Source organism: Populus euphratica, unplaced genomic scaffold (assembly GCF_000495115.2).
Source record: "Populus euphratica unplaced genomic scaffold, PopEup_1.0 scaffold296.1, whole genome shotgun sequence".
NCBI classification, from domain to species: domain Eukaryota; kingdom Viridiplantae; phylum Streptophyta; class Magnoliopsida; order Malpighiales; family Salicaceae; genus Populus; species Populus euphratica.
The window spans coordinates 216,141-242,061 of NW_011500177.1; the positions used below are offsets into that span (position 1 = coordinate 216,141).

General features: G+C 32.9%; 2 protein-coding genes across 5 annotated transcripts; one reads left to right on the forward strand and one right to left on the reverse strand.

Annotated features, from left to right (window-relative positions):
* Positions 1–5,576: 5,576 nt before the first annotated feature.
* Positions 5,577–13,931, forward strand: LOC105111459 (sister-chromatid cohesion protein 3-like). Its single transcript, XM_011006817.1, is given in 20 exon segments — positions 5,577–5,828; positions 5,906–6,074; positions 6,245–6,357; positions 6,574–6,666; positions 6,850–7,013; positions 7,098–7,334; positions 7,450–7,594; positions 7,676–7,849; positions 8,227–8,388; positions 8,479–8,536; positions 8,539–8,660; positions 8,737–8,871; positions 8,950–9,153; positions 9,276–9,420; positions 9,634–9,740; positions 9,923–10,057; positions 10,557–10,822; positions 11,058–11,182; positions 13,069–13,347; positions 13,681–13,931. Coding segments are annotated over 20 exon segments (2,883 nt in total). The 5' UTR covers positions 5,577–5,792; the 3' UTR covers positions 13,695–13,931.
* Positions 13,932–16,344: 2,413 nt separating this feature from the next.
* On the reverse strand, positions 16,345–23,882 carry LOC105111460 (clathrin interactor EPSIN 2-like). Of its 4 annotated transcripts, none has more exons than XM_011006819.1 (15): positions 23,598–23,882; positions 23,157–23,244; positions 22,995–23,046; positions 22,669–22,748; positions 22,508–22,586; positions 22,186–22,269; positions 21,944–22,089; positions 21,367–21,696; positions 20,621–20,656; positions 20,426–20,530; positions 20,302–20,335; positions 20,133–20,250; positions 19,191–19,414; positions 17,391–18,291; positions 16,345–17,266 (listed from the first exon to the last, which is right to left on the reverse strand). In XM_011006819.1, the coding sequence occupies exons 2-15, from the start codon at positions 23,189–23,191 to the stop codon at positions 16,752–16,754; spliced, it is 2,739 nt and encodes a 912-aa protein (XP_011005121.1). In that variant the 5' UTR covers positions 23,192–23,244; positions 23,598–23,882; the 3' UTR covers positions 16,345–16,751. The 4 variants fall into 4 exon arrangements, with proteins under 4 accessions (XP_011005121.1, XP_011005122.1, XP_011005120.1 ...); XM_011006820.1 differs by having other exon boundaries at positions 16,345–17,020; positions 17,078–17,266; positions 20,133–20,335; XM_011006818.1 differs by having other exon boundaries at positions 20,133–20,335.
* Positions 23,883–25,921: the final 2,039 nt, after the last annotated feature.

Here is a 25,921-nt window from a genome sequence, read left to right on the forward strand (position 1 = left end):
AGATATGAAAAAAAATGAATAAAAAGAAGAGATAATTCTTTAAAAAGCAAACCATCATACCATTAGAAATAGAGACGTAGGGAACCGAACAAGAAAAGGACGAGAATTTACATAAATATGAAGATAAGTGTCATGGGTATAGTATGCATAATCATTGATCTTGCACTTGTTGCATGCTAAAACATCTTATAGATTTATATCAAACCTCTTTGAAATAAAATGCAATTGAGACTAATTTTATTCATAAAGATAATTTTGAAAGTCATAATGTTTATTTTGATGTTAATGCTTGTATTAGTGCTTTTGATTTATTTGAAAACCCAGATAAAACAAATAATATATTTAGTGGTATAATTCTTGAGGATGGTTAATATTTTTATTTGCATTTTGAATAACAATGTCAATTTTATTTCAGTTAAATAATAAACTCTAATTATATTTTGAATAGAGGCATGACTTTTCATGATAGAGATTTATGCTTGGTAAATAGTGCAACAATGCATACAATTCTTAAGAGAAAAATATTTTGAATATTTGATATTAACTAAAGTTAATGTCACTACAATATCAATTCCAACAAAAATTATAACAACGCATATAATTTTGAAGGAAAAAAATATTTTGAATATTTGATATTAACTAAATTTAATGTCACTACAATATCAATTCCAACATAAATGATTAAATGCTTTGTAAGAGCTAATATTTTGTTATAAAATAACACAAAAAAGGCATTAAAGATGCATTGTATTCACCTGAGTCTAGAAGAAATTACTCGGTTTTAAAGATATACGTGTTAATGGTTATCATATTGAAAAATAAATGAAGACAAAAAATAAAATCTTTTATATTATTTCATGTATTTTTCTTATGGAATTTATTATACGATCATGAAATCTATTGAAACAAATATTGTTATACACCAGAAGTGTTCTAACCTAAAAATATTTACTTTTTGGCATGATCAACTTGGACATCTAGGATCAATAATAATGAGATGAATTATTGAAAATTAAAATAGGCATCTTTTAAAAAACTTAAAAATTCTTTTACCATGTGAAAATTTATGTGTTGCATGCTCTCAAAGTAAATTAATTATCAAACCATCTCCGTCAAAGATTGTTATAGAATCACTATCTTTTCCCAAAAAAATTCAAAGAGATATATGTGGACATATTCATCCACCATATGAATTTTTTAGATATTTTATAGTATTAATTGATATATCAAGTAAATGATCGCATGTTTGTTTACTTTCTAACAACACAAATTATCAAACAACAGGTGTAATTTCTTGATTATCCAATCATGAAATTTTGATTGAACAATGATGATGAGTTTATTTCTCAAACATTTGATAATTATTGCACTTCTATTGGAATTGAAGTTGAACATCTTGTTGCTTGTGTATATACTTAAAATGTTCTAGCACAATCATTTACAAAACATTTTCAATTAATTATTAGACCTTCACTTATGAAATTAAAATTGCTTATATTTGGTTGGAGATATTCTAAATTACATTATGTATCATTAGTTAGAATTATACAAAGTACTTACCATAAATATTCTCTTTTAAAAACTACAAGGAATTTTATCTGAAATATTATTTGGAATAACACAGTAACCAAAAAATTACAAACTTTTCCTAAAAGAAGCCTCAATGATAATTAAGGAGATTTCAACCTTTAGGCCAAGTTCTTGACCTAAAAAACCAAGGTTTGTTCATCATAGCAAACCCACCATAATAAACTAATAGAAATAGAAATATCATCAAACCATAGCAAACAAAAAATAATAATAATGTAGGTTATCTCAGGTAAGGTGTACTATGGATGTTAATATTTTTCTTTTACGTAACCAATTCCTTACGTAGAATATTTAAAAAACTAATTAAGGTTTCTAGTAACCATAATATTAGGTGAAGTGACTCATTATTCAACCAGAGACCTCCTGAATCTGTTAAGAAAGGGTTGTCACGACATCGCGCTCTCGCGAGAGGGTATAACATTACTAACGCAAATGATTAGGTATACACGAATCCTTATGCTAACATTAAAGAACTCCAAGCTTTACCAAATAAACTATAACATCATTCTACCTAAGGGTTATAATATTAGTTCTAATATATTAATTTTCATTTGAAAGCAACAACTTACTCAGTAGATCTTATCTAAATGGTAAGGAGCTTAATAAATCAATTACTCATTTGTTGTCGTTTCTTATTCCATTGTCAAAGAAAAGCATTTCATGAATATTATATTTTCTAAGATTTATGTATTAAAACACGATATTTATTTATGCAATATAACGCTAACCTAAAATTAACAAACAAACATTATGCAATGCAATGATTATGATGTCAACTATAATTCAAAAAGTTAAAAGTGTCGCTTATTTTTGTATCTCAAAACATAATACGGTTCAGGTAAACTTCATACCATGACCTCAAAATTTTTAACATGTGAATATGAAATAATAAATTTGAAATTGACATTGTAACAATTCATAAAACAATAAAACCATGTAAGAATAGAAGCATGTGAATACAATGTTTGACTACTAGTTGTTGGAATTCCAAATAAACTTCCAAACCTTACTATTCCTACCTCAAGTTCTCCACAATAATAATCCAAGCCAAACAATACTACAACTATAACATATACAGTCAATATCAAGTTTGGTGAAAAAGTTCTAACACACTTGCTAATTTTGAAATAAACATATTACCATATAGAATTTACACAATGTAACATTTACTAAGTTTAAAATAAAGATACGATGTAGGTACTTTTATAGAATAATAACAATCAAATGTGATAATCATCAACAACACACTAGTCATATCTATCGTAACAGTGTTAAGCGGTTGATAAAAATAGCAAGAATCAGCCAAATTATTTTTGAAATAGAATATTAATATATGGTTTGTGAAGAATTTTACACACAAATAAACAATATAATTTTTAGCACGACAAAAAAATTATAATTATTTACAAAACAATTATAATATTCAAATGAGTATAACACTAAGAACACAAAAATATTAAAAGAGGTCATATGCATGCAAACAACTAACATTTCTTTAATTAAAGTTAAGTTAAACATTATTAAAATAAAATATAATAATGTAACCAAGAGAGAAAGATAGAATCAAATCAAGGTTTTGATATTTTTTCAAACATTAATTTTAATCAACAAAACTTTCTATCTATATTAATCATTAATGTCTGTATTCTCCTTTAGCTTTTTAAACATAAAAACTCAATTGCAAAAGCATACAGCTCGCTGTCAAAATTAAACATCATCAATAGAGTGAATCTCTTCCATCACATCTTCTATGCTACAACCTTCTTATCCCTAAAAATGGATGTATAGTCACTCATTTGAAACATCTATCAACCAGTCAATCCAAATATAAAGACAATTGCACTTCCATTCCAAAACCCTATTTTTTTACACTTTAGGTATAGATTATTGAGTTGTTTTTGTCTTCCCACCATTATTGTGATTGCTACAACTATTTACAACATTAAAACCACCCATCACATGACTCACATTATCAATAAAATTAGAAATATTATCTTTCTCTGAATCTCTACTTTATTCCTCCAAATTGAAATCCTTGTTACTAGTATTCCTCAATCCATCATTCCTGCTATCATTATGAAACAACATTTCTTAAGACAAAGCCCAAACAATATTATGACCAAAGGTCTATTAACAAGTAGTCGAATGTTATGTGAAACACAAGTAATTAACCATTAAAAATTAAGGAGATGTTTTTTTAAAATTAAAAGCAACCAAGTATTTGAGTTTGAAACAATCAATATCTACATCTAGTTGTATCAGTTGCCTTAAAAAGGAAAATAATTGTAAGAGAATGAAGTTCATGTAATATATCTAATAAAAAACATCACATAATTTATTTACAACTTATAGGTAATTCATGATAAATATTATCTACTTTATCGAGGTTGGTAATGCTAAAATATAGATTGCATATATCATAAAAGGCTCCAAAAGCATTCATTCAATGAAAAATAATAATATCGTATTATATTATCAGTCCAAGTAGTAATTATCTTTTTAAAATAAACATTAGAGGGCTTTAACTATGTGTCTTCACATTTCTCTTTCCTCGTAGTATAATCCACACAATTAGAAAAAAGAAAAGGGTTATTAAGGCATAATATGCAGATAGATTTTTTTTGTTTACATAGTGTATATTTTTTCATTTCTAATCTATCTTATCCTTCAAACTTTAAAGAAGGCCGTAGCACAAGGTTGATAATGTTGGTGATCAAAGATAAAATGATTAGCAAGTGCCAATTGATTTCATCAAATCTATAGTTTTGAATTCAAGATTGTTTAAAAACAATATAAATTACCTAAAACACTAAAAACATAATTGTAAAAGAATGAAGCTAGAGTTAAAGAAGCTTAAAACATAATGCAATCTATATAATTAACAATATCGTATAATTGATTTCATTCAAAATATAGTTTTGAATTAAGGATTTCAAAAAAAATATTGGATTGTTTGACAAGCAATCTCTAGTCTATTATTTGTTATTCCTTTTCTTGTACCACAATAATCAACAAGGAACAACTTTTGTTCAAACAATAACATAAATCAAAAGTTTAAACATAACAAAAATGAAGATGATAATTTTGGCATGAAAAATAATGAAATAATGTTTGAAATGCAAATAGTGAAAATAAATACAGGAAATTGTTAAAATAACTTATTATGATTTATTAATATAAATGATAATGGCTTGTCATAAAAACAAAGAGAAAAGGAGAAAAATCAAGCAAATATGATGGAAGAAGATTAGGGTATATGGAAGAGGATGAGAGTAATTTTTGCTCTTTAAAAGTTTGCTCACTCATATTTTTGGTAAAGATTTTCATTGAGAAAGAATAAATAGAGGTGTGTTTTTAGGATTTCAATCTTATAACACTACAAAAACAAAACAATAAAGTATGTATTATAAACATCTTAAGTTACCTAAAAAATAAAGTTATTTAGGAAGATGATGAGTATTTTGGTTATTCAATATAACAATAATTATTTTCTCTGTTCTTTAGAAAAAGTTGATGATAGAGAGAGATGAACAACTAAGGTTACAAATCAACAAAAACAATTTTTTTTTTGTTCTTATAAAGTCTTGTTTGGACCATCTAAGTCCCATACTCTAAAAATGTGATTGAAATGGTAACCAAAGACTTGATTTATGTGATTTGTTTGATACTAGCAACTGTTATAAAAACAAATATATTCTCTAAGTATTTTTATATATTTTGAAAGTATTTTTAAATTTTTTTATTTTAAATTAATTTTTTTAGTATTTTTAAATTATTTTAACATGCTAATATTATAAATAAAATAAAAAATAAAAAAAATATTATTTTTATATATTTTAAAATACAATCACCATCATAATATTATATTTTAAAATAAAAAACATTTTAAGTAAAAAACATGTTATGTATCAAAAACTCTCACTTAGAGCTCTCCATTGCATTAAAGGACGTTGATTCAATGCGCGGGCACACAAAAGCTACAACGGGACACAGCTCAAAACACACGAAATATCGCGGACGCCATAAATTAGAAGTCGGAGTTATTTCATTTGGCGGGAAAATTTTCCATTAATCCCTGGGAAAAAAAAAAAAAACTTCAGGGCAAGCAAAATCACAACACACAGACACGGTTCTCTTTCTCTCTCTACAATAGAATTTTCAAAATTTCTTACTACATTTTCAAACACAAATCCTAGCTAGGTATGGACGAGCACCCGGAAACTTCCCGAAACCGCTCTGTAAGTTTCAATTCTCCTGATCTGCACTACCATATGCTAGTTTTAGGCACTATTTTTAATGTAATTTCCTTAAACAGAAGAGGAAGAGGTCCAAGACCGAGACCGAGGAGAGAACGAGCGATGCGAATGAAGAGGTGGAGGAGCGCGGGGATGATTTCGAAGAGGTTCGCCCGAAATCTAAGCCTAACCGTGCTGCTAAGGATGCCACTTCCCCAGCCGTGCTCAATCCCGATCAAAGCTTGATCGGTAATTTATTGACTCCTGATTTTGTTTGGTTGTGGTAATCATGAACCGGGAGTGATTTCGGTTTGCTGTAATGCCTTTTTCAACAATATTAGATGTTTTCTGCTAAGAGTTTCGTCTTTTTATGGAGGACGTATGTTTTTTATATGTTTATGAATATTATTCTGCTGTAGATGTTATGAAAGGCAACGAGATACAAATTCCTCAGGCGGTGAAGCTTGTTGTTGAGCGATACGAGAAGGATCCAAAACAAGCAATGGTTGAACTCTTGACCACGCTGTTTGAGGTAACCATGGAAGTTTTTGAAATTTCTTCATCTGTAAAACATAGAATGAAGGAGTTCAAGGAATACGGATGGAATTGTGCAAGTATCTCATCGGAAGCATAAGATTGAATCAAAACTAAATCCTTTAAGATGCTTAATGCTGTCTATGAACTTCAATTTCAGTGCTGCATCTCTCTTCCTAGCTTTGTGACTGATAAAAATTGTGCAATTGTTCAGGCATGTGGAGCCAAATATCGTATCAAGAAAGATTTGCTGGATGAGACTGATGTTGACGATGTTGTAGTTGCTCTTGTTAATCTTGCTAGAAGTGTATGCTACACCATTTCTTTTAATATGTTTATTGTTTCATTATGCTTGTTCTTTTAAAGTTTCAAACCTCTCCTAGAATCCTTATGTGAAAACTGCTCAATGGGGCTTTTCTAAGTTCTGCACTGGGATCACATGTTAGAGTGCTTGCTTATTTATGTGAAAAATCCTCATGTGAAACTGTAGGGTGAGGTTCAAGATTATCAGGGTTCAAAACGGAAGGACTTCAAAAACTTTAAAGACAACCTCCTCTCATTCTGAGATAGTTTGATCACTGAATGCCAAGATGGGCCACTTTTTGATAAGATGTTGTTTGACAAATTTATGGACTATATAATAGCATTATCATGGTTAGTACTTTTTTTTATGAGGTCAAAATTGTGGTTTAATTCTTGAAATTTGGTTACATTTTCTTTTGTGTTGACACTAATCAGCACTCCACCAAGAATTTACCGTCAAGTTGCATCCTTGATGGGGCTTCAACTTGTCACTTCATTCATAACGGTAGCTAAAGCGCTTGGTGCACAACGAGAAACTACTCAGAGACAGTTAAATGCTGAAAATAAAAAACGAACAGAAGGACCTCGTTTGGAGTCCCTTAATAAAAGGTTATCAGAAACTCATGATAAGATGCTTGTACTAGAGGAAATGATGCGCAAAATATTTTCTGGGTAGGTTTTACTATGAGTGAAGGAAAAGAATCAATCAATTTCCTGTTTCATTGATTATATTGACATTTTTTTTTGAAATAGCCTTCTGACTTTTCTTGTTCTTTTCTTTTTGAAGGTTATTCGTGCATCGGTATCGTGATATTGATCCTAATATTCGAACATCATGCATTGAGTCTCTTGGTGTATGGGTTTTGTCATATCCATCACTTTTCTTGCAGGATTTATACTTAAAGTACCTTGGATGGACACTTAATGATAAAGTAAGAAGTCTAAGAGGCTTGATTTTGTGTGTCTTCTGATAATGTGCTGAACAGACATGATTTACTTCCTTTCTTTTGCAGGATTGGAAGCGTATTATTTCTATGCTCCTGGATGAGAATCCACTAATTGAGCTTGCTGATGATGATGCAACAAATTTGGTTAGACTTCTTTCTGCATCTGTTAGAAAGGCTGTAGGAGAGAGGATTGTTCCAGCTTCGGATACTCGAAAGCAATATTACAATAAAGCTCAGAAAGTGCGTAATTTTCTGTGTATTCAAAATTGTGTCAATTTTAAGTGATTGTTTATGCATCAAACATCTCTGTTAACTCTAAATTCAGTTGATGAATAGTTTGTTCTTGCAACCAATTCTCAAAATTCTGAAATTTTAGTTTCAGTTAAAGTTGAATGACCACTCGTGCAAAAAGAAATTCAGTTATGAGATTTAAAATATTGAACAAGCCAACTTGTAATAATTCAGTGCAGTATTTATGTTTCAATATCATGTATTCCTTCCCTGGTTTTACTAGCTTCTTTTTCTGTTGCATATAGATGTCCTTTCCAGTAACATGATATCTGTATTACTTCCACAGTTTATGCCAACCTTAATGTAGAGTTTGCTTTAAATGTCAGGAAATATTTGAAAATAATAGACGAGACATAACAATTGCAATGATGAAGAACTACCCATTACTTCTCCGCAAATTTATGGCTGACAAAGCAAAAGTTCCATCATTGGTTGAGATCATTGTTCATATGAACCTGGGGCTTTATCCCTTAAAGAGGCAGGAGAATGCGAGTGAAAGCATTTCTTTCCATATGCAAGTTCTTTGATACTGTTAGGATGATGGTTAGATAGTAACTACTGATTGTCTTGTGTTTCAGAATTTCAAAAATGTCCTTCAGCTCATGAAACAGGCTTTTTTCAAACATGGTGTCAAGGAAGCGCTATTAAGTTCTGTTCCACTGAGAGTCAAGGCGAGCTGAAAGATTATGCTTTAAATAAATTGAAGAATCTTGAAGATGAACTTAATGATAAGCTTAAGTCTGCAATGAAAGAAGCAGCAGTAAACTTCTAATTTTGTTTTTTTGGCTTCTTGATGATGCTAAAGTGGATGAGATGTAACATGCTCAAATTTTCAGGATGGTGATGAATATTCTCTGCTTGTGAATTTGAAAGGGTTATATGAGCTTCAGTTGTCATGGTCTGTACCTATTGAGAGCTTATACGAGGATATTGTTAAGGTTCTCCACAGTTTTAGAAATGTGGATGATGAGGTCTGTTGAATAACTTATTATATTATTTGCATTTTTCATATTCTTCCTTGTATCTAATAATTTCTCCTGCTTATCCAGGTTGTCAGTTTTCTTCTTCTCAATATGTATTTGCACGTAGCCTGGACACTGCAGTCTATTGTAAATAGTGAAACTGTCTCTGAAGCATCCTTAACCTCTCTACTGTCAAAACGCAATTCCTTGTTTGAGGAACTTGAGTATTTTCTTGGTACCACTTCTGAAGACAAGGAAGGGAGCAAATGTGGAAATCAGCTAGCTTGTAGAGTAAGTTAATTTTCTCCAACACGACTCTAACCAAATGCTTATTTTTGACCTGTTGGAAATATATATTGCATCCTTTTGGAATGCCTTAACTTTCAGTTTGATGAAAATTATGCTGTGCCCAGGTTTGTATTATACTTGCAGAAGCATGGTGTTTGTTTAGAAAGGCAAATTTTTCTTCAACAAAGCTCGAACATCTAGGATATTGTCCAGATACATCTTTTCTACAAAGGTTCTGGAAACTTTGTGAATAACAGTTAAATATTTCAGGTGACTCAATTCTTACATGCGCTTGCTGGTTCGTAACCCTGTAAATGGCACCTTCAGGAGGCAATTCTTCTCAATCTTGATCTAGGGAAATGGATTGCTTACCTTAAAATCAACATCGATGCTTAAATAGTGGATCCGTGCATATTTTCATGTTGGATACTCACTTCATATTTGTTCTTCCCCTGTTATTTATCTCCAATATTTGTCTTACAGATGAGACAGAAGATGAAGACACAAAGAAAGAGTATATTGAGGAGACAAACAGAGATGCAGTTATGATCGCTTCAGCAAAGTTGGTAGTTAGCAACGCAGTTCCCAAGGTGTGCATACTACTAAGCTGTAAAGATAATCAAAACTCTTTTATCTTGTGATGAACAGGGTTGTTGAAATATCTCACAGGCAATGGCTGTAATTTGCTTGCTGTTTGAGTGATACAAACATCTGAAAATTTTGCAACCTGTATTTTGGAGTTTGCTAACTGGATCTTGTATTTGTAATGCAGGAATATCTTACTCCAGAGATCATTTCTCACTTTGGGATGCATGGAACAAGTGTTGCAGAGATAGTCAAGCATCTAATCACTGTCATAAAGAAAAATGATGATTTTCCAAACATTTTCATAGAAGCATTGAAAAGGGTATGATGGCTTGTGTTGTAGGAGACGGAAAATCACATTGGGTCTAAGATGCAGATTTATGAATACCTTTAATTTTGTTAATGAAAAATGATTTCTTTGGTTATTCTCTTGCATCTTCTTTACTTATGCTTTCTTGTACGGAGTCTGACTTTATGCCCTGAGCAGCACCTTGATTCTTCCTATATTCTCTTTTATTTTATTCTTGGTTTCACCTTTGAAATATCTGGTTAGTTCTGGTTATGTTTTTTTTACATAAACATACTATGATTAGTTCACATAATTCAGGTAATTTCATGAATTTCTACCAATTGAAGGTTTTGATATCTTTCTCCAAAGGTTGTGCTCATGCAGAATTCTGATGTTTAACCACTTAAGGATAATCCACAGAAAACTGTAGTCCTTTGATATCTTGTATCAAAAGAAGTCTTGTGTGTGTGTGGGTATGCATGCATGCGAAGATGTTGATGCTTATATTATTTGCCATTTTTAATTTGACTAGGCTTATGATCGGCATCTAGTGGATCTTTCCAAAAGTGATGACAAATCTTTCACTAGCAAATCTTTTCTAGAGTGCAAGGATCTTGCTACTAGACTTTCTGGGACATTCATTGGTGCTGCTCGGAACAAGCATAAATCTGATATTCTAAAAATTGTTAGGGATGGTATTGAATATGCTTTCTTAGATGCTCCAAAACAGCTCTCTTTTCTGGAAGGTGCCGTGGTTCACTTTGTGCCCAAGCTTCCCGTGAATGACATCCTGGAAATGTAAGAGATGCTGTCTTTTATATTATCATCTAGTGGCATTTTTCATTAGAATGTAAATGGGTTCCCCCCTCTTCTCCCTTCCAAAAGTAATCTATTTGGTCATAGTTTAAGCATGGTTTGAGTTTCTTCTTTCCTTCTACTTCTCCCTCCTTTATTTCCCCACCTTTCACTGAAGTCAGTCCTGCTGTTTTATGGATGGAAACAAACTGGCCCTAACATGTTCTTTTACAATTAGTCTAAAGGATGTCCAAAGCCGGACAGAGAATGTAAACACCGATGAAGATCCCAGTGGCTGGCGCCCTTACCACACGTTTGTTGACAGTTTACGAGAGAAGTATGTGAAGAATGAAGGTTTGCCAGGTAGTGCTACTCTTAACTTTTCATCAATGCTCTCTCTAGCAGAAATTAATGTGCTTTCGTTTATATTCCATATTCCGTTGATTTTTTCCTCAAATCATTTTATTTAGTAAGTTTCAAATGCTTTTTGTTACTCAAAATAGGCGACTCTAAACAAAGAAAATACAATGTTACACTTTTTTTTTCAACTACATTTCAGAGAATGAATCTTTTTATTGTAGGAAATAAAAAAAGGGTCTGGATCTTCTATGGGAATGATTTTGTTGTGACATAAATTATTCCCTATTCCCTTTTTCTTTAAGAAGGTGAAATTACTTGAATATGTAGTTTGGCCAGTAGTGGGACAATAAATATTGAATGGCAATATGGGTGGGGGTTTTTGAGGACGACACCGGCCTTGATGTGCTTTTGCATGTTCATGTTAATCATTGTAATGTTCTTGTTCTTCTTATGCTCTCTCTCTCTCCACAAGAAAAAAGAAATATGAAAAATAGAACCTGATTCAATTGGAAAAGCATTCAGCAGAAGCAATTGTTTTGTCCCAGTTCATGTCCCAGCAAGAATAAGAAAAAAAATTTGAGAGATAATAAATGAGGAGGCAAGAAAAAAGTACACGTACTTTATTCAACAATCAAAAGACAGCCAACAACTCTTGTTTTCAGAGAAAATATACACTCATGATCGTGCTTTGAAGAAAACACTCATGATCGTGATTTGCAAGAAAAATAAAAAACGAGTAGAAATTAAGATATGGGGATTGGGGAATGTTAAAGTGAGAAGGAAAATTTGGAACCAATGATGAAAAAAAAATACGCCCCAACATTTTAGCTCTTTTTTTTTTTAAGCATGCCCTTTCAGTATTCATCCGGGTTGCAGGCTTAATTTCACAGTTCCTTAGATGGTGTTTCTTTTATAATTCATCTTGAATGGACCCTTTGTCTTAGTTTGTTGAGCAATTACGTGGGCTTGTTTGGGTTTCACAAGATTTGGCCTGTTTCATCTTTCTGCCTTTCAAATGTTGAATTGGTGGAATCATCATATGGTAATGATGCTACAAAAACTACAGCAATCAAAATGGTGCTTCCACCAAAATAGCCTCTTTATGTGATTCAGATAATTTTCCATCTATGAGACTGTAAGAATGGAGGATCTTATAAAATGGGTCATCATTTAAACAACTGTGATATGTACAGCTATGTTTCCTCTAGTTTCAAGTCTTTCGATTTGGAAATGGTGGGGCTGCGTGTATGCTGGTGCCATAGTGCATTGAGTAAGATGGTGACGTGGGAAGTGGTACAAGTTGACACTTTTTTGCCATTGAGTCATTGATTGCCTTGGAATAATGGAAATCTTTGTGCGGTGCAAGATCATTTTCAAGATCTAGGTTTCACACTTCGTTAAGATCTGTAAACTAGGAATAATTAATTCTGCCAAGCAAGTTTTTGGATGTTATGATGGATGAGGGGACAGTATCTTGTTTGTGTCAGCTCTTCTACTTCTGGTGTTTTCATTTTCTTTAGTTTGTTGTTTAATTTTGTATTTTTCTTTATTCTTGTAGTTTTTCTTTGTTTTTTTTATTGGTAGTTTTCTTCTCTTATGAAAACAGCTTAATATCCATGCACTTCCATTAGCTGCTCTTTGAAATTGATTGTATTAGCATGGAAGTCACCTCGTTAATTAAATGCTGTCCTCCTTCATTGAATTGCATGTTCCGTGAGTGAGAACTCTACCTCCTTCATTGAATTGCATGTTCCATGTGTGAGAACTCTACACGAGGGTGGTTTAATGCACCTTGGGTCTGTGTTGAGATTAATCAAATCACTGTTTATTTATTTATTTATTTCATGTTGCAAATGTGCTCTGGTGCTAATAACAAGAGAACATTGCAGATGACAAAGAGAGGAGATGCAGTGGTCGTCCAAGGAAGCGGCGTAATATAGAGGGAAAGAGATTGTTTGATGAGGAAAGTTCAAGTGAAGAAGAGGATTCAATTAGTGGATCAGATCGAGAAGATGCTCCTGATGAAAAAGAGAAGCAGGACGAGGAGGAAGAGGAAGAGGCTCCTTTGATACATTCGATTAGGTCATCATCCAAGTTGAGGTCATTGAAACTTTCAAGAGATGAAAACAAAGGCCAGAGGAAAGGAGTTTCGGCTTCTAGAACATCAGGTGCGTAATGCATTCACACCTGGCTTGATTCTTAAGGTCCCTGTAGAATAGTACAGTTCAAACTATGCTATGCATGCTTCATGCAGAAAAAACAATCTGTAATCTTGGTTGATTCTTCTCATGATTCAAAATGCTCCCACAACCCCCCCCCCCCCCCCCCCCCCCCTCCCCCCTCTCAGACTGCAGGTTGTCTGCAAAAGGAAAATAAAAAGGAATTTGGCAATCATGATAACAAATTTAGGTAGACGAAACAATACAGTGATTAGTGATAATCTTTTCTCAATATTGTATCATGTTATGCAGCTAAGTATTTTGTTTTCTTTTGTCATGCAGGGCCATCAAGCTAGTAACTGCCCGTGTGTTTTCTTATATGCATTCATGCCACTGCTGACAAAGTTATAGTTACATCTCAGAGCAGGTCTGTTTTCCTTGATGCTTCCACAATAGGTTGCCTGTGTACTGTGTTCTTTTTCCTCATCTCTCTCACCAGCTAAGCTTGTCATAGGAGGGCCTGCTTGGGTAATTAGGATGAGCAGGAAAAATGGAATGGAAATATAAATAAAGTGTGCCTTTTTATTTATTTATTTATAAGTATTAGGAACTATTGTGAAATTATACATATAGTGGTGGCTTTTACTTCAATCGATTCTACACTTTTGAAACCAAAATGGAATTGCATTGAATATTTTTTTATTTTTCTAAATATTTCATTCAAGTCTTTTCTTGGTTTTTTTTTTTGTTAATTTCTAGTTGGTTTTATTAATTTAATCGGTTAGTTAGTTTCTTTGCTCACCCTACCTAGAAGATAGTGTTTGATATGCAAAATAATATTGATTAGACATGATAAAATTAGATAAATAATTGTATAATCTTATGTTTGATATGCTTTGAATTGGACTAAATCATTTGTTTTATTGTGTTTAGTAAATAATAGATAGGATCCAGTTGACGTAGGGTCTCTACTAGGTTAACTTAAGATCTAGACCAGTTAAAGTTAAAAAAAAAAAATAGAGAAAGAATTGATTTGATTTGATTCATTTAAAAACTTACTCGATTAATGATCCAGTTAATCTAAGATAAAACATAAGTAAAATTCTATTGATTTTTTTTTGTCAAAACAAGGTTATTTTGATTTTTTTTTAAACACTAGACAAGATCCAACTAACCTAAGGTATGGACCAGGGAAAGAATTTATTTGACTTAATTCATTCAAAAACTTGAGTTGACTAGTGAACTAGTTGACATGAGATAAAACATGAGTAAAATTTCATTGATTTTTTTTTGTCAAAACAAGGTTACTTTGATTTTTTTTATATAAATTTGGGTCAACTTGGGTTGACCCTTCTGACTCATGATCTAAGTCTTTTCCTATGTTAGCTTTAGAATTAGATTTTAAAATTATGATAATAATTATTTTTTTGTTCATATGTTGAGTTGAGTTAACCTGGGTTGACCCAACCATCCCTTGACCAAGTCCTTGTCTTGGTTCGACCTCAAGTTAGGTTTCAAAATTATAATAATAATTAATTTTATTTTTAAATTGACTTGAATCAACATAAGTTAACCCATTCTACTAGCAACTCAAGCCTTGTACTGATGAACATTAAAGTCGGATTTTAAAACTATGATAATTTTTATTTTTATATTTTCTCAGGTTAACTTGGGTTGGTCATCCTCTCTCATGACTTGGGCTTTACTTTAGGTCAACCTTTTGTTAGGGTCTTAAAACTATAATAATAACTATTTTTATACACATATTGACCCAAGTCAACTATCAATTTGACTTGTGACTCGAGCTAGGCCCTAGGTTAGCCCTAGATTGATCACTGAGTTGAATTTTAAAATTATAATAATTATTATTTTTATTTTGATTTTTGATTATGAACAAATGAAATCATTAATGTGATATTATTACTTAGCATGTTTTAAATTTTATTTTTTCTTAGATAACGTTGTGACATAAATATAAATATTTGGTTTAGAATGATAAGTATCATTATGTGTGGTGAGTTCTAGGATGAATGAATCAGAATGAGAATTATATATAAAGGTGAATTTGGAGTAGAATCAATGACATGGAAGCTTATGTAAGAAATTCTTTTAAAATTTTAGTAGGTAAAAAAAAGTGAGAAATTCTACTAAAGTTTTAGTAGGTTAAAAAAATTGGTGTGAATAAACATAAATATGTTTTTATTCAGTTAAATTAGGGTTGCTATGCTAAAAAGGCTTGTGGTCATTTATTTTATTTTATTTTTGCTTTTAAAAGTAATAAATTAATTAAATTGTGTAATAAAAATGCAAAGAAAAAAAAAGAAAAAAACTATTTAGCATTCATGTAATGACTAATAAGTTCTATATATATACAACATAGGATAATTTCCTTAAATAATTAATTAGCTCATGGTATAGAATTTATATTTTTTTAATTACTGATATATCATCCGGTCCAAACTCTAGAGTAGCTCACCAAACTATTACTCACCAGATTTCAATTATCACTACCCTCTGCATTAATAAATGGGACATTCATGCAAGTGAGGTTCTGGCCTAGCGGTGGGAGGGGCTTGTCCCCTTCCTCCGCACCTGGGTTCGAATCTCACCATGCACGTCTGTCACCCCCACGGTGCCTTACCTGTTCACTGGGCTTGCAGGATATTCAGTGGGCCGTGTGGATTAGTCGTGGTGCGTGTAAGCTGACCCGGACACCCCATGTAAATAAAAAAAAACAAAAAAAAATAAAAAAAATAAATGGGACATCCATACCACAAAGATTATAAGTGCTAAGTGTTTTAAAAATATTTTAGAAAAAATCTAACAGCATTTTATTTTTTTATTTAAAATTAATTTATATATATATTTTCAAATTGTAAATAATTTTTTATAAATAAAAAATATTGTTTTAATATATTTTCAAACTAAAAACACTAAAACACAACATCTGAAACATGAAATGTCTTCATCTGATTTCATAAGATGGGGCATTGAAAACGCGGAGCATACAAATGAATTCTTCAGGTTTATTGACCATTCAGTATCCAAACAGTATAAATCATCTCCGATGAGGTACAAAAAAGTATATACTCCATGTGAGGAGAAGGGTGACGACAGCCTGAGAAAGGTTATCGTCGCCGTATTACAAATTCAGCAATGCATCTAATCAAAAATATTCTGGCTCAAAATGAACATTAATTCAACCAGTATGTGAGATATAAGGATGATGAATACACATAATCACAGCAGGATTCGTATCAGGATATTCCAACCATCGAGATCAAAAATAGATCTTTAGATCATCCAATGGAACAAGAAATGGCATGGCGATGGCAACACTGGGTTTGCTATGCCATCCCTTTTACCTTGTAAAATCAGCAGGTATACAAACACATCAACAAGGCAGCTCCATCTCATCGATATCCACCACCATAGGGTTGTTGGGAAGTGTAACCACCGGAGCCCATCATGGGGTTATATCCACCAGGCATGGCCGATCCAGGAGGCATCTGGCCACCTTGCATCATTCCCATATTCATGCCCGCATTCATCCCTGCTCCCATACCCACACCCATGGGTTGATGCATTCCTCCATAACCTCCCATGCCAATGCCTGAACCAGGACCACCCATACCCATGCCCATGCCCATATTCACGCCCCCACCCATTCCCATGCCAGAACCAGGACCACCCATACCCATACCCATATTCACACCCCCGGCCATTCCCATGCCAGAACCAATCGTAGGGTTTGGAGGTGGCCTGAGAACACCTGCACCAGCTCGGCCTAACCCGGTACCAGATCCCATAGCTTTGCCCATGGTGATAGTAGATACAGCTGGAGTCACAGGCTGTTTTTCAGTTCTCTTTTCCTTGCGATTAAGGGCATCGAAATCAACTCCAATGTCAGCTAATGGATTGGTTTTAGCTGCATATGAAATATCAAAATTAAATAAAAACCAAGTCAACTCCCACAAAAAATAAATTAGGACTTGAACACCAGAAGTCCATCTAACATGTTTAGTTTGCTTTTAAATATAGAATATACTCACGTCCAGAAATATTCAAATTGACCAGCCCTCTACTCAGAGTATCTGCCCACACTGTTGACTTAGTCTCGAATTTGTCCTTGGATGGTTGAGGAACTATAGCAAGCGACCCTGTTGAAGGTGGAAGAGCTGTCTGAGAAGCCGTGGAAATATTCGGCCCTTGTGAAAACAAATTACCCAGGACATCATTATGTTGAGGAGATGAAGCAGATGGAGTTTGGTAAGTAAATTGTGAAGCAACAGGGAAAGCAGAGCCATGTTGTGGGAGAAAGCTTCCACCGTTATATTGTGGTGCTGATCCAGTCGGTGTATGATGAGAAAATTGCGAGACAACTGGAGCTGTAGAACCTTGTTGTGGAACTAAGTTTCCATTATTAAATTGCACCACTGGCCCAGCCGGAGGTTGTAGAGACATGTTGGAATGGATAGGAGCTGGGGATCCTCCCTGTGTAAAGAAGTCTCCACTGCTTAATTGCTGGCCCTGAGGAGCCATGTGTGCAGCTGCCGGCAATACCATATTCCCTGCTGGTGAATTGAAGTTCCCATACACACTAGCACCTGGCTGTGGATGGTGGCCAGATGGAAGTGAAAAACCTGCCTGTGAAGCTACAGCAGATGGACCAGATGGTGGGAGGATGTCTGCCAGAATATCAGTTTCTGCATGAGAACTTGACATTTCTTGAGGCAAAAAGTTTGGATTTGTTGAAGGAGGTTGAACATTGGGTGCTGAATAAGTCATGGCAGAGAATGTGTCACCATTTGGTGGTGCTACTGCATTGGGCATTTCTGTATTTTGATTCATGGTAGGCTGGAAAGGAGCAGCAGAAGCACTGGGCTGTTGAGCTGAGAAAGCATCTGTAGGGGTAGCTTTGAAAGGAGAGTCACCAAATGGATCTTCAAAAGCCTGCATAAAGGGTATGTCCTTTTAGATCACAATTGCTATGCCATGACACCTGAATCTTAATTTTACTAATTAAAACTAAGAGACAAAAGCAAAAACATGTTAGAGGGAAGGGTGGTGGTTTCCACATTCTTTTAATCACAAAATATAACCTACAATTGCATTAAATATCATCCTTGAAATTATAAGCCAACCATAAAGCAGAGGTCAGTTAACTGAAGACAATATTCAAGCATTCACATCTAGTCTCACATCCCTGAGAAATATGAATGTGATGTTAGTATTTTGGGTTCGATAATTATGACATGCTACACAACACCTTTTTTATTTTTTTATTTATTTTTGCCTAGTCATTTGTTACCTAAACCCTTCAACTTGAATTACTAGAATCCAACAGTTCTATACATATGGGAATTGGGTGGCATTCCAAAAAAGAAAAAACAATGAAACTGGACAATAGCACACAAGTCAACATAGCAGCAAGTATATGTTCAAATATTAGCAGCATTCCTTTTTTTAGTAATAATTCCCATAAGAATTCTACTAAAACATGTGTTTCTTCAGAAAATGTTTAGAAACAAGCAAAGAAAGTTGTAGTCAATTGAAATAAATCCTTGAAGGACAGGACAGAATTGCACAATCACATGCAATGAAGCATCATAGAGTTTCAGGGAAGATATCCAAATCACCGAGACTCTGTTTGTATAAGAATGTGCATCTGCAAGTGTTTGTGAGTTACAACAGGGGTGGTGAGCGCATCCATGTGTTTTGGGGGTTGTTTGATGCTCCTTGACCACAAGAAATTGAAATTTGCATAATAAATCAACCCAAGAAATATGGAATGTTTTGGTTTACAAGAAAAGGAAATTTAGAGACTTCTAATGTCAATAAATTATGCTCACCTGATTCATAACATTTGATGGTGATTGTGTTGCAGCAAACGTGGATCCTGAAAAGTTTGTTTGGGAATCAGCTTCAGAGGTAGTTGTTGCAGAAGTAACTGGCATGATGGCTAATGGATTTGGAGTAAACACATCTGACAAAGAGCCAAGTAAGTCCATTTCAGCATTGTTCAAAGTCGGAGTGAAAGCAGAGGCAGTTTGAACAGATGTGGCAGTGGGGGGAGCTGTCAAAACAAACATGAAAAACATCAGTTCCCAGAAATGATGCATGTTAATTGCATAAGTTGCAGGCACAACACAAGGCCCAATCTCCATGCCTCATAAAATTTCCCTTCTTTTTCCACTGCTACATCAAATTCCACCCAACCACCACCCACAACTATTAAGGGAACTTAGCTCCAGCGATAATTTTGGTTCCACTTAGAACTTAAGTTCATCCAAGCACTGAACATATTGACCCAAACACCTAACTATTAAGAACACAGAACATGTGCAAGCCCACAAAGAGACAGCCAGGCCCATAGCAATTAAGGGAACTTAGCTCCATCAATAATTTTGGTTCCACTTAGAACTTAAGTTCATCCAAGCCATGAACATAATGACCCAAACACCTAACTATTAGAACACTGAACATGTCCAAGCCCACAGACAGACAGACAGGCACTTCAGTGACTAGCCTGAGCACTTGATTTTTCAACTCACTTGCAACATAAGTCATAACATCAGCAGCACATAAATGAGCATCACACTCATTCTGACAGATAGTTCAGGACTGCCTCAAAATCTTAAATCCAACATGGATTGACACCCTGGCCAGTATACTTAATGGACAACTCCATCTCACCGCATGCAACAAGATTTCAAATGCAAGGACTGTGCATTACAACAAAACACTAGAACATTGACATTAGTGGACAAGCAAACATGCACGACTTAGTGTACCTGAAATAGGACCACGTGGATCAAATTCATCAGCCACCTCAACTTCCTGGTCTGCAGGAGATGCAGGCGTCACAAAAAAAGTGTTTTCTTGTCCAGGATTGCTTGGAGGTGGAGAAGCAGCATTAAAAGCAGGTGGAGAGGAAGATCTAGGAACTGGTGGAGAAGAAGCTACAGGAGCAGATGCTGATAAAGCTTCTCCATTCCTTTAATCAAGAATTCATCAAATTTAACCAAGCAAATAAAAGTGATGAAAAGCAGGATCAGTCTAAATATATGTTGTACAAAATCAATACCTTTCGCTGTGAGCAGGGCTTCGGGATTCACTTAAGGCTTCTTCATAGCTGGGTGGACCACTAATATTTTGCTCAGAAAATTTTCGCTCAAGCCGCTTAGCAATGCTGAGAAATTATCATTTCAGTCTTACATCATTGACCAACTTTTTATACACAGCTAAACCAGCAATTCAGAAAACATCAAGTGAAATTTACCTTCCGTCATGAGACTGATCATCAGCTCTAGCGCCACTGCAGAAATGAGACAGCTCAGACATGTTTTCTAGGTCAACCGTATAGTAAAGACATACAAGGGAAAGCAGAAGTTCAGAGACAATCATGTCCTGAATATCATACATCTTAACACAGTTCAGTTCTATGTATCCTCTTTCCCATGCATCAAGTTGGGGTCATTTCATTTGCGTCCTTTCTTTAAAGGCTACCTTTTTCCAAAATAATTTCTTATATAGAATTCCACAATGCCAGCACCCTCCATTTGATTATCATAGACTTTCTTTCTCCATGTTTAGATTAATAACCAAATCAAGTTATGAAACAATTCAAGGTGCAAAGATTAAATAAATGAAATAGCCCCAGAAGGTCTGCTAAAAAAGGTACAGGTTCCTGATTTTTTTTACTCTCTGCATCCTTAACAGTAATAATCATCAAATGTTTTATTTTTCTAAATTTATTTGATTGTCTTGAGATGCATGATTGTCCAATTCAATGATTCACTCCTTTTTCTCTAGGAGTTTCTTGTGTCTGCAATTTAGTTTCAATGTAATACCAAAACAAAGAAAAAATTGTTCAAAGAAAGAACAAGAAAATTGAAATAGAACCTTTTACTTTCTTAAAACTGACTACAAAAGCATTCAATAATGTATCAATAACTTTCATTTTTTTATTGAGAAAAATTCTAAAGAATAGGAATAAAGAATTCTATAGAAAAGTTGTAACAATACCGAGATGAGGATTGACCATCATCATCAAAAGCATGATCTCTATCTCTATCAGAGCTCCTGCTTCTTGAACCGTAATCATCAATGCTTCGGCTTCTTCCCTGATAGTCATCATCCCTATATCCATCCCTACCATACCGTTCTTCACCATTATGATCTCCATCACGACCATACGAGTCCCCATATTTACCATACCGTTCATCATCCCTATAGTTGTATTCTCTTTCTTTGCCATAACCATAACCATTTCGATCTTCATCCCTGTTTCCATAGCGACCGTCATCATCATAAGAACCAGGTCTATACATTCCACCAGGTGATGCGTTGCGAAACCTACCAAATAAAGAGTTAGAATACAACTGTAAATATAAATGATTGTCAAGGAATCCTTCAGAAAAGGGTTTTATTTCCATTCAATCACTTGTTGTTTGTGTTCTGAAATAGGAATCATGTTGCAAACCAGATATCCTTAAAAATCAAACACTTTCTGATGCCACCACACCATAAATCATGAGAAGTTCCAAAAAATAGTAGTACATTCAAAATGCATCAAAGTGTCTGGGTTCAGGACGAAACTCACTTGTCCCTGTTAGCAGCAGCCTTCTGTCTAGCCTCAACTATCCTTTCTTTATCATTCACCAGGACCACAAGGCTCTGGGATTTCTTCCTGACATTGTTACCCTGGTCCTTTCCGCTGGAATCAATATATTGGAAATCTGACAATGTCTGCAACATAGTAGAAGAGAAATACTATTACAAGTGATCATAGAAGCATGAAACACACGTGCCATTACCGAGCAGAATTAAGCAGCAGAAAATTACCGTTATTTGATAAGAATGTTCCCTAATCTCATCTATGGCACGCTCTGATCCATGAGCAACCAGGTATTCCAAAACAGTCAAAGCCTGAAACCCAACACGCGTAGTTTTCAGTCACAAGTTAAAATACTGTGGTTGGAGTAGAGCAGAATTATGGAACATGCTAGCAATATATGTTACACCTCATTTAGTTGCGTCCATATTCATAACAAAATTAAAGATTACACATCTAACCAATAACAGGCTGAAATTATTTAGTCTACATTTTGAAGAAGGATGAGCAAACACCATTTATCAACAAAATTCATCAAAGATAAAAGCATACCTTGTAGACATGCCGCCAATTCTTCCCAGTATCATTAATTCGTTTCCAGAGAACTGCCATGATCATCTGGTATTCATGACTGCATGAGATGTTTAAAAATGAATTCCTCTGTATGAAAACAAGCGTTGGAAAATATCCACAAGAGAATTGATCAAGCTTACTAATTTCTTGATGCCTGCGCAATATCTGCAAGCAGTGATCCATGTGGACCCCAAGGTTCATTGCTGGTAGCATCAAGAACCTAAAGAAAAAGGGATAAGAATTTTATTTCCTAATAAGACTTTCGCTAACTTCTGAGATCAAATGCCGTTGCTTTTAAAGACAATCTAAAAAGCAATTCACAGACAAATAAGATTTAAATAATCACAGAACAATATTTTATCATTGCAAACAACAGCAAACTACAACGTCACATAATAACATCGATATGAATCACTTTTTTTAAGTTCACATTCACATTTTTGAAAGGGACAAGAGAAAATTTTACCTTCTGCTCTATCGAAGGAACTTTGAGAACTTTCTTATTAACCTCTCTCTTGCTGCAATACACCAATAGAGAACAAAATACAGCGTAAGTAAATGTCATTGAAAACACGTAACATGAGCCAAACCAAATGGACATCACAAGACTAGGTATCCGCAGACTTACAAGTCCCTGACAGTTTGACCAAAGACCTTCTTCATTATCAGCAGAATAGTTGAAGAACGGCAATGCCAATCTTAATCTTAATCCTTACCTACAGGCCAAATCACAAGATAATTGAATCAACGACGAAAGAAACCCTTTCGATGAAATGAGAACTACAGGTTAGGTTTTCATAAAAGGAAATTGAATTTAAATCGAAACAATTTCATTTTTTGCTTACTAATTTAGAAATTGATTAACCAAAAACAGATATTATGATTAAAACTTAATAATCCTAGGATCCAATGTGCATTACAAGCAAGAAAATCAGAAGAAATTAAATCTAAATAAAAAACCAGCATTGAAATAATTAAAAATAAGATCTGATAGATTAGATAATTCGAGAAACATAGCACAAAAACAAAATCTAATCAAATTGAATAGAGAAGTAAAGGAGCTGCTCACGTAAATCAAAAACGAGAAAAGATGAGATCCGGTCCGATGAGGTGGAGAAAAGAAGAAGAAAATTGAATTCCGGCCTGATGAAATGAGATCTGGTCAGCTCCGTTATGCTCTACGGAGATTCAGAGAGAGAGAGAGGGAGAGGGACAAACTCCAAAGCTCTTCTGTTGGAGTTGTTGGGTTTGGTTTCTTATTTTTATTTTGATTTTTCTTTTCTTCTATCTCTCGACGCTTTAAATCGAGAGTCTTTACAGAGGGAGGAATCGAACAAAAAAAGACAGCGCAACTTACACGGAGAGAATTAAGGGGAATTAATCAAGTAATTAATTAATTAATTAATTATCCAGAATTATGATATTTTTTGTTATTACTAACAAGCCTTTTGTTACTCAAATAATTACGACTGCTGTGTTGCGTTATTATCATCATTGCTTAACTTTTCTTCTTCTTCTTTTTTTTTAAAGCTACTTTTCTGGGTTTTTTTTTTCCAATGATAACATTGAAGAGCTGGAAAGTTGTTTCTCATCATTGTTTTTTTTTTTCTTTTTTCTTCATAGTTTTTTTTTCTTGTCAATTCAAAATATTGATTTAATTTTGAGACTTTGGGAAATTTAATTTAGATTTTTCAATTTAATACTTGTTTTTTCAAGTAGGCAGGTTTAAGAAATTCTAAAATAGACAATCAATTTAAAGAAAAGAAAGTGAGTTTTTAGCACGGGATGTGGATTTCAAAGTGTATTATATCGCTTTCTCTTTTCATAGGATTTTGATTTCAAAATATTTTTGTTTTGGAATATATTAAAATATTATTTTTTAATATTAATATTAATATATTAAAATGATTCAAAAATATTAAAAATATAATTTAAAAAATATAATTTTTAAAAATATAATTGAATCATAAAAATAAACAATATCTTAAAATGAATCTAAAAATCATTCGAGATATAATTTTCTTTCCTATTCATATAGCAGGCTGGATAGTAGAGAAGCTTGTGTGATAGAGTACTTAGCTATTAATTAACAATACCGTGGTTTTTGTATTATAGTAGCTAAACTATGAATTGTTACAGTAAAATTATTATTTTATTTCTTAATTAAAAAGAAAAAAATGTAATGGTATGGAATGGAGGATATTTTTATCTTTACAATTAATTCATTAGTCAAAAAATATTAAAAAAATTAAAATACTTAGCCAGGGATTTTTTTGATTTTTTGCACTTTACAATACAGTAAAATAATATTATATCTTTAGAAATAATAAAAATGAAGGTATGCATGAGAAGCATTTACATATTTTTATGTGGTTTTTTTTTTAATTCTTATGTTCATAAAGCACATTCTAATATTTTTATGTGGGGAAATAATTATTTTATTTGGAAAAATTACTGGTGAATTCACTTGCTAGCATAGATGTTGTTTATAGTGTTTGGGTAGCGCTTATGAACCTATTCAATGGGTAAACATTCATCATGTCATTTGATATGTTGTTATATTTTTTTTCTTATGAGATAATTTGTGCTGACATATTATGGTCGATTTCTTATGAGTGATTATTTATTTGTTTTTTTTTCTTTCTTCAAGATAGAATACATCTTTGTCCTCTTTTGTTTGAATTTGTCAATTTCAATCTTTTTGTTTTTTATTGATTCTTGTTGTTCTTGCTTTTATTATAAAAGTTTTAATTATTTTTAATTTAATTTTTAAATTATAATTTATCATGTATTACTTTTTTCTAGTTCGGTACTTATTTTTTTTATTTTTGATTTTTTTTTTATTCTTTTGTTAAAGTTTTGTTGGTTTTCATTTTTTATTCTTCAATCAAAATTTATGTTTTTTTATTGTTTTCAATCTAGCCTTCATTATTTTGATTTATTTTTCCTTTCATTAAAGTTTAATTGTTTTTAAATTAACCCTCTAATTTAAATTTTTTTGATATCCTCTGATATATTTTTTATTTCAATTTTCTCTCTCATTTTTTTAATCACAATTTTTTCTTTTGGCTATTTTGTCAAAGTTTTATTAATTTTAAATTTTATCATTTAATAAAAGTTTATATTTTTTTATTGTTTTTAATTTATCTCTCATTCTTTTGATTTATTTTCTATTTTTTTAAAGTTTAATTGTTTTTAAATTAACATTCCAATTTAATTTTTTTTATATACTCTAATTTATTTTTTATTTTAATTTTATCCCTCATTATTTTAATCACAATATTTGTGTGGTTTTTTTTTTTTTCATTATTTAGCCTTTTATTTGATAAGGAATGAACTTGAGAGCTTTTTTTTATTTTTGATATTTTTTATTTATTGACATAAATAACAAGT